Source organism: Charadrius vociferus, unplaced genomic scaffold, assembly GCF_000708025.1.
Source record: "Charadrius vociferus isolate BGI_N301 unplaced genomic scaffold, ASM70802v2 scaffold115, whole genome shotgun sequence".
NCBI lineage: Eukaryota > Metazoa > Chordata > Aves > Charadriiformes > Charadriidae > Charadrius > Charadrius vociferus.
In genome coordinates, this window is record NW_009648636.1 from 4,598,154 (window position 1) to 4,607,382 (window position 9,229).

A 9,229-nucleotide genomic window follows, 5' to 3' on the forward strand; every position below is an offset into this window, starting at 1 on the left:
GGGCTCAGCCTGACCTCCCGCCTCTCCCCTCCCTCAGGGGGCCCTTCGCAGTCTCACCTTAGTGAGAGACCTCCGGAACTTCTCCCAAGTCTCCCTCTCTCTCAAGTTCACCTTTGCACGTTTCCCTTCAATGAGCAGTTACTGAACAGAGCGCGTGATAGAGACGTGTCGCGGCTACTTCCAAGCAGAAGATTCCACGACAGGATTCATGAAACATTTCTTTTGAAACAGCGGTGCTTCCAAAACCCCCTTGTCCGACGATTTCCCGTTTCTGTCACGAAATTCATAAATAAAAATCTGGCCTTTATTGCTATAGAGAGCCATTGTTCCCTCTTGGTCATCTACAAGCTGCGATAAAAAGAGCTCTTCGTTTCCGAAGCTGGAGAAATAAAGTTTGATTAAAAGTCCCTTGTCCCTCAGCTTCTAGAGGCGAGATTCTCTGCTCATGTTAGTATAGGATTTTTCCTCAGGATTGTAACCAGGGAACTGGCGTTTGTTTTCTCTGTTGATACTATTCTTGGAGGTGTCGTCTGTTCCAGTTTTATTTGCAACAACTCTCGGCAGATTCTTTTCAAAGTCCACCTGAAAAAAAAAGGAAGAACATGCCCTAGCAGTGTGACACCTGTATTCACGGCTTTTTTCCTTTGCTTAAAGTGTATCTTGTTGCATTTTGAGATTTTGACATCCTTTCTTATAAACCTGAGGAGTTACTTCACTAAGTGAAATCACCCTCAGACCCACAAACGGGCACTTTTTAGTGTGTGGCCCCTCCATATAAAACCACTGATTTTCTCATTCCCCACCCAGAAAGTCTTTGGCAAAAGCAACAAAAATCACTTCTCACAACTCTGTTCGTGTAAAAGTCTTGGAATGTGCCCTCAGCGCACGCCCAATCACTTAAGTTTAGTTTTTCATTTGCATGTTGGTGGATTGGTTTTTTGTCTGGCCTGTGTTTGCCTCAGTGGTTTCACATTGCAACTACCCGATTCATGTTGTTATTCTACACTTTAAGCAAATACAGGCAATAAATGTGTATGTGAATTATTTGATTTTTTTACTGCTTTTACTGAGATGATTTTTTTTCTTCAGGAAAGTTCTAGATGAAGTCTGTGTCGAACACCTACAAGCCAAGTGAAACAGCTGAAGCAAATCTAGAGCCACAGCTGCTCTCCAAATTAAACCATCAACTTTAATGTCAAAGGTGGGTGGGGGCACAGCTTCTCCCTTATCGCCACGTTCTGTGAGCCTTGCGGCTGACAGATTGCTTTCAAGATTTAAGGGAACCTGTAGAGCACCTCAAAGGAGATGAAAACATATGTATTCCTTTACGTCCCTTTTCCAAACTTAACAGGTTCTGCTAAGATGGAGCAATGCTGTTTCTCTGCAAAGGGTTGCAACACTGCAAGAAAACGAGGTGCTCGTTCTTCGTGGGTTGTTAACGAGCTATGAAGACCTGAGACACCTGGGGAAGGGCTGGTCCTATTTCTATGGAGGAGGAGGAGGTGGTGCTGGGCAGGAGAGAAGTTCTGCTGGGTCTGGAGGTGGGGATGGCAGCAGCAGGAGAGCTTTGTGGACATGTGAGTACTAATGCTTTTCTCTCTGTGCTGGGTGGGAGGAGGCAGTATCTCCCTGAGTTCCTCTCTGGGGCGTAAAGTGCAGTTTTGTCCCAGCTCGGCTGGCGGAGCAGGGAGAGGGGGGTCATTCCCCATTTCATGGGCTGCTGGCCATCCCGAGGGCTGTTTGCCTCCACAGACCCCAAGTCCCCATGTGCTGTGTGAACAGGGGAAATTGGTAACTTATTACTGACTAACGCTGAGTAGGGGGGTTGGGCTGATCTCATTCCCAGCCCGTGGTGCCTATGCAACATCCCTTGTGTAACTTTAAAAAGTGATGGTGGAAAGCTGGTCTGCTCCCCATGGGACATTCACCCACCGCTCCTGGTCCGCGGCAGCGCTGAGCCCACGGGTGCAGGTACTCACCTCCGGGCTGTCGTGCCGCACGCCGCACCAGAGGCAAGCTCGGAGTCTTTCGGACCAGAAGCAAAAGAGGTTGCAGACCGGCTTAATTAACACGGGTGGGATATCTTCTCCTTTACTTGGTCCTGCAAGAAGAAAATAATGACACATAAGTCTACAGAAAGCCAGGTGGGAGCCTCAGAGCATGAGGTGAGCGGGATGGGAGCCTACCACCCTCTCCTGACCCTGTCCCTCACGAGCCCGTTGCTGGGCTTTTTTAGAGCTCTTTCAACAGCTGAATCAGATTATTAAATGCAAAAGTGTTTATAGATATAGACCACCAACCTGTCATAAAGCTGATCAACAGCCCGGTGACGGCACAGCCGAGACAGCCGATGGCGCTGAAGTAGAGGTAGGACAGGGAGTACCAGGTGTCTGCCAGCAAAGGCCTGGGGAGAGGGGACAAAGGGGAAAGAAGCAGGTAGAGATGACCGATGGGTATGTTCACGTCATCTCTTGACCGCACTGGCAAAACACAGCTCGTGCCACAGGAGGCGGATGCTCGGTGCTCCCGGCCCGCTTACCAGCTGTACCCCAGACACGCCGTGCTGAAACACAACCCAATGCGGTAAGGATAGGGGAAGATACCTGTCTGGGGTGGCCGTGGGAGCTGCTGTCGTCAGCGCCTCGGTGCTGTTGGCCAGTGTGCAGTTGAGGGTCAACAGTGGCAGAGGAATAGACTTTGTCGGTGGTGCAGGGTAAATGAAAGAGCCCGTACCGGCCCAAAAAGCTAAGGTGATCCCAGCTAAGAGGCCTCCGGTAGCACCCTGGGCAGGTATGGAAAGATAACGTTAGAGATGATGCGTGGGAAGTGCTTCTCTGCGAACGTGAATTAGGAAGGAAGAGGTGATGGCTGGTTACAGTCTCCATCAGTGTAAGTCGCTTCTGCTTTCTCTCGACCGAGGTATAAAACGCGGCGATTTATTGCCCTCTGGTAATAAGAGTTGAGGCAAAAATGCAATGATCAAAACTACAATACAGAGTTGTGTTTTACTTCTGGGTAAATGTGGTGGAACCACTCATGGGGCAATATGAAATGAACTCAAGTCGTGGTTTGCCTGAGCTAACGAAGGCAGAGCAGTTGAAATCATTCTGTGCATCCCAAGGTGAACATAGGCTGGGGCAAGTATTGAATATTTATTTTTCTTTTTAATGAAAGAGAAGAAACTTGGAAATAAAAATAATTTTTTAAAAACTGCTCATGTGGATCTAATCACTGATTATTCCACAGTTGGGTAGAGTTAAATTTAAATGGGATAAATTCTGAAAGTGGAAAGGGACCGAAAAACAGATCCTGGACTCCTCAGGCTCTAAATCTGAAAAGCAGCCCAGAGACTAAACCTAAAAAAACCAAACAAGGTGGACTCTTAACCAAACAACACCGAGAGATTTTCTTTTAGAGAAGGGTTTGGTTTGTTTGGTTTTTTTTTTCCCCTTACCTTCCAGTTAGCACAAGGAAACACAATTCCCAGGGTAAATAATCCCAGCATGGGCCCCCCGCACATCCCGTGGATGGAGAGGGAAGCCTGTGGACGCAGAGAAGAGACAGGAGCTCAGTGCAGCAGCTGGAGGGAGCGCGCGCGGTTCTGGTTTCGATCTGTAATTTTCAGAGGGAAATGGTGGGGGAAAAGGGACCAACAGTGATTTCAGTCCGCAATTAAAGAATCGCGCTCAGTATTGTTTCCCAGCAGTGAGTAAATAGTGACGGAGTGGAGGGATTTAGGATATTTTTTTTTTTTGCCTAGTTATTCCTCTCCGCAGTGTCTGCAGAAATTGTTCAGGTAATCTGGCAGTCCCCAGGGATGTCAGCATTATTCAGTTTGTTGCATTTCTGTTCATTCACGGTCGGTTCGCTGCATTTCTGAACCACGAGATACCTGCACAACTCCTCCCAGCAGCGACGCCGCTGCAGCCATTGAAGTGCACAGGACGCCGTATAATATACCTGGAAAAGATCAGGTTGTTGGTGCTGGTTAATAGTGTGGATAATTTCTCATTCACCTGGTGTCCGAAGCAACTGGGCAGCGTGGAGAAATTTGCACTTTGGGCTTTGATGTTTAAAGCAGACCATTAAGTGCTTAGCAGCATCTTGTGTGAGGTCTTGCTGGGTTTTTGGTCGGTTGCTTTTTCTTATAGAATCATAGAATGGTTTAGGTTGGAAGAGACCTTAAAGTTCATCTAGTTCCAACCCCCCTGCGCTGGGCAGGGACACCTCCCACCAGACCAGGTTGCTCAAAGCCCTGTCCAACCTGGCCTTGAACACCACCAGGGATGGGGCAGCCACAGCTTCCACTTAGAGATGAAATTAATTTATAAGTAATGTCTCATGTAGGAATCACAGCATGGTCAGGGTTGGAAGGGACCTCTGGAGATCATCTAGTCCAACCCCCCCGCCAGAGCAAGGTTACCTACAGCAGGTTGCACAGGACGGCGTCCAGGCGGGTTAATGTTTCTGTTGCCTTTAAATAACGCTTTTGAAATAATCTAACGAATGAATCGAGCAATGATAAACAACATGGCTTTCTCCCTTTGACACCAGTTTTAACTTTACGCTAGACAAAACTCTGTAGGTAGCAGTCTTGAGGAATGCCAACCAAAACTCATCTTCTGTGCTGGCACACCTTTACAAAGATGAGTAAAGGGTTATGATATTATTACAATACTTATAAAAAGTTAATGTAAGAACTACATTGATATTCTTTCTGTATTGCAAAGATAATCCAGAGTGTTCCCCAGAATTTTCAGTAGACAAAACTTTTTGAAGGGTTTTGAGTAGTGCGTGGGCTTAGTTTTACTGAAGTATCATGCTAACGTTCCTCCTGAGAGTTTATAGAGGGTTGTGCTCCTGTGGAGGTTTCCGAAGCACAAGTGTGTTTCTGAAGTAGCGTCAGCAGACAGCGCTCTCGGCTGCTCACAGAACTGCTCTCAGAGCCAACTGAGAGTCCGAGACTCTCGAGGCTCTGAGTATACAAAATGCTGCCCTATTTTCTCCTGTCGTGATAGGAACTGGGGGGGATGGACACCTTTGCTGTCAAACCAATGGATCCCATCCGGGGTACCTACATAAGCCTTTGCTGATCCACGTGCTCATCTTCTCAGAGAGGTTCGGGAAACCTTTCTTGACCAAGTCTTCAAAGGTAACAGTTGCTAAAGCGTTGATGCTGGCAGCTACTGTGCTGTAGAAAGGGAGAAGAATGTGAAGGAAATAGGAAGCAATGTAGTCTGAAATCAAGTTGTATGAGTAATTGTTTAGAGCCTCTTGTTCAGCATTAATGCTAGCAAATGTACAGTTCTTGAAGAGTATTTTTCACGTATGATGCGGTTGCTGGTGAGGTGTCTGTCCCTTCTGCGATTGCTGAGGGCCCTGCTCCACGCTGGCACAGAGCAAGGTGCAAGCTCATCCTGACTGACCCTGCAGTCTACCGAGCTCCAAAGGCCATGGAAATCTAGACATGTTCCAGAATAAAGGTACTACTCCCTTCTAAGTCAAAAGATGTGCAGTGACCAATAGCGATACACTGTTCTTCCACAAAACGTCTGTTCTATTTTCTGTCCTAACTGAAAAATATGGAATAGGAATACTTGCACTTTTAGTGAGGTGTTTGGCAAATGCTATCTTTGTAGGGGAGGTGTTGGGGTTTTTTTTGTTGTGTTTTTTTTGTGAGAATATGGCAGTGGCAATACCTCCAGCACTGTATTTGGTACTCGGTGCCCCTAACTCGGTTCTCTAAGTCTCCTGCCAGGAGCAGCTGGTGCCTTTTATGCCGGGCTTTTCTTTTCTATAGGGTTGGGGTTTCTTGTTTTGGTTGGGTTTTTTCCCCCTGTTTTGATAGCTTTCTCTTGATTTTTCTACAGATAGGAATCTTTAAAAACAGCCTGTAGGAGATTGACTCTGTGACGTTTGAATAATGGCACTGTGAACTTGATTCTTCTTTCTTTTTTACGCCCTGTGAAGTATTGGTGTTTGGTCTATAGAGGATAGAGACTACAATAACATGCAGCACCCCCCTGGAGAACACAGTTTCTAAAACTTCACTGTGCAGACACCTCTTTTCCTACTCTAACTCTGTTCCATGTGCAGACAGGCTTGCTGAGAAGATCTCTGCCCCTAATTAGGATATTGCTGCAGTCAGGTTAGGTAAAGGCAATGTCATCATGAGGAGCTCCAAAGGTATTTCAGGAAGCTGAGCTCAGTTTTTCTACTCTTTTGCCTGTATTGATAATGTTGTTCCAACATTTTGGGATAAAAAAAAAAGATACTGGAGAATTGGAGCTAGGCTTTGGCTTAACTATAATGTAATTCAGCAAAGCATGACTGCTGCTTATAGAATGTGCTAAGGAAAACCGCTGGGCTTGTCTTAGCGTTTCAGGTCTTGACCTCCTTCTGGGTCCTCAAGAAATCAATTGTATGCAGCTAAAATGTAATTTCAGACTCACAGACCTTAGTGTTCCACTGAATGCGCAGGCGACGAACAGTCCCGGGACTCCTGGCATCGAGGAAAATATATCCATAACAAAATACGGCATGAGCTGGGGTAGAAGGAGCACATGATTGACGCGTGCAATTAGTTAAAATTTTCCTGGGTAAGGGAGGAGAAGTAGCTGCTTCTGAGCATGTTGCTAAATGATGGGTTTTAATTCCAACTAACAAGGGATGTCAGATTTTGAGCTAAAGGGATGTTGTTTGGCAGAATCGGTCAATCGGTTTGGTACTGCAGGAGTGCCGGAATAGATACATTCTAGTCCTGGCTCAGTAACCACCTTAGTGCTGAGTGGTGAAAGGACGTAAAGCATCCCACAAAACTTAAACTGTCTCTGTATGTGCTATGTCTGGGCCCAAAGCAGCTCTTAATTATAATAGTGGGTATCTCTACCTGATCAGGTGCCGAAATGAAATCGGCAGTCCAAGGGTCACAGCTCTTGTAATGAGAGTACATCACCAAACCACAAAACACTGCACACGCCAGGACTGTCCAAAGTCCCAATAAATTCAGGTAAAGTGCGCTAGAACAAAGGAAAGAAATGCTGTTTAATAGAAGGCAGATGTAGGGAAGCTGTTAAAAGTAAGCTATTTCTAACTTTTTAGGGAGACACCTTAATCAGAGCTAGCTATGCAATTCAAAGCTAGATATATAATTTCTTAAAGGCGTTGTCAGGGTAAGAAATTGTATGTAATACTGCTTTAAAAAAAAAAATGGAAAAATACAGCCTCTTTATGCAATGATAAAGGTTCTGGGTAGCTCTCTGCAGCTGGAAGACGCCAGTAACTCATCGGCAGAACGGGCTGGACTGAGTGTTGGGTCTGTCCCTTTTGTCCCCTGTAAGAGCAGATTTTTGTCTGTTGGGAGTTGTTGCTGCTGGTCTCCTGTTCAGCCAGGCAGAGTAGCACTCTGCATGGATGCTGTCGTGGCTGCAGTGCTGCCATTGCAAAGGAACACCTTTGGTCGGGTTTTTTGACTAGTGCACGAGATGGATGTGGGTGAGGGCATCCACTGGGCAGGTTGTGCGGCTGCGGTTCAGTAACGCCGTGGTTCCCGAGAGCTGCCAGGCTTTGTAGAGCCTACATCATGTTTGGGCATCACCTTACGCAAGGTCTCTCGCTCGGGCCGGTTCAGAGCTGTGCTACTGGGACCCAAAGGTCTTCCAGGACTTGTTACTACCAATGTTCTCGCTGTCGTGACTTCCAAACGTTTTTCAGAGACTGAACTTCAACAGGATAAATTCATATAGTCTGTCATGACTTTAAGAAAAATCAGTATGATTGCGGCTAGCAAAAAAGATAACTGTTTGAAGAAGTAAAAAAAAAAAAAAAAAAAACCAAAAACAAACACCTTTATGCTTTAGCCAAGTAGGTAAGCAATTAGCACTAGGCATGTGAAGAAACCTGCTTGTTTAGCAAAACGTGTGTCTAGCCATGCGCATACTAATGCTGAATTCAAGGAAGGTAGCAGGCTGGAGACCTTTGTGTCTATATTGTGAAGTTTCTCATGGTTCATTGCCATTGATTCTAATTATTCTTCTTCTAGTTTTGAATTTTAATAACACATAGGTTTTATTTAGATCATGACCTGTACTATAGTGCCCCATTAAATCAATAACCACATTTAATACAATAAATGTAAATACAATTCCACCAAATACATTTTTCTAATAAATCCATAGATGGGCCAACTTCTATTTTGGGCGTCTTTTCCATGTTCTGCTTCCCAGGATAGATTCGGCAGCCTGACCCCAAATTAATAAACTGCAAGAGGTAGATAACTACCTGGTTTTATTTCTGTGTTTATCTATGTCATTTAGGGCCAGAGGAAGTAAGACTATCAGGGCAAAATCAGCTTCCTACCACCAATGGGATCCTGATATTTATTTAATATAACTGACAAACTGTTAGTATAACTCCACGTCAGTATATTTGATTGCTAGAATAGGTTAACGATGGGTAACTTACAGTTTAGCGTGCTTTTCCGACTTGCAAGAAATGCATCTCTGTATTGTGGACTGATTAACTCCATAGATCCCTAACCACGTAAATGTTCCCCCAATAACAATTGTCCAAAAAGTATGTCGCCTCAAAGGATCAACGTCAAAGCTAGAAAAGGGAAGGAGAAGCAATTCAGTTCACTTATTTAAACACGCATTTATTGGTCAAAGGACCAATTAATGGAGATAAATCATGTTTATAAGGCTTTTTATGCTCAGATTTCAGATCTGTGTCATATTACAGCAACGGACCCGCAAGCCATCCTGCCCAAGACCCCGTCCTCTGCAAGGAACAAAGCCACTTACTAAACTCTCAAAATCCTCCAAACTCTTAGTTACATCATCATGATGTGTTATTTCCTTTACAAGAAATTGCTTCAGCTCCAGTGTTATCATTTTTATTTTTTTTTAAACAATGAAATTTCATTACTCGGTAATTTTAACCAGTACAAGTACATCTTTCTGTCTTGCATCTGCTATCTTTGCAATTTTGCTAATCTTGATACAGATCTTTTGACTTTGCTGCTAGATTCTGTCGGTGACTTGCCTTGACCAATGAACTTTTTAGTCAAGGCCACAAGCCACCAAATGAAGGTTGCATTGCTGTCCTGGTGCATTGGGGCACCATTGCTAGCTGCTATTTATGAATAGGAAATGAAAGATATGTGCAATTGGAAGGAATAATTGGGCTGCGTTTGTAGTTGCACAAAGGAAAATGGCAAAATTCCCTTTCA

General features: G+C 44.9%; 1 protein-coding gene across 1 annotated transcript in view; it reads right to left on the bottom strand.

The window, feature by feature from the left end:
- Positions 1-423: 423 nt before the first annotated feature.
- Positions 424-9,229, bottom strand: part of SLC5A12 (solute carrier family 5 (sodium/monocarboxylate cotransporter), member 12) — a 15,587-nt gene continuing 6,781 nt past the window's right edge. The window contains exons 6-15 of the mRNA XM_009886308.1: positions 8,464-8,604; positions 6,890-7,019; positions 6,457-6,545; positions 5,079-5,191; positions 3,893-3,960; positions 3,455-3,541; positions 2,604-2,782; positions 2,301-2,404; positions 1,980-2,101; positions 424-582 (exon numbers count right to left, since the gene is read on the bottom strand). Coding sequence (XP_009884610.1) covers positions 424-582; positions 1,980-2,101; positions 2,301-2,404; positions 2,604-2,782; positions 3,455-3,541; positions 3,893-3,960; positions 5,079-5,191; positions 6,457-6,545; positions 6,890-7,019; positions 8,464-8,604 — 1,192 coding nt within the window. The remainder of the gene's footprint in view (positions 583-1,979; positions 2,102-2,300; positions 2,405-2,603; positions 2,783-3,454; positions 3,542-3,892; positions 3,961-5,078; positions 5,192-6,456; positions 6,546-6,889; positions 7,020-8,463; positions 8,605-9,229) is intronic.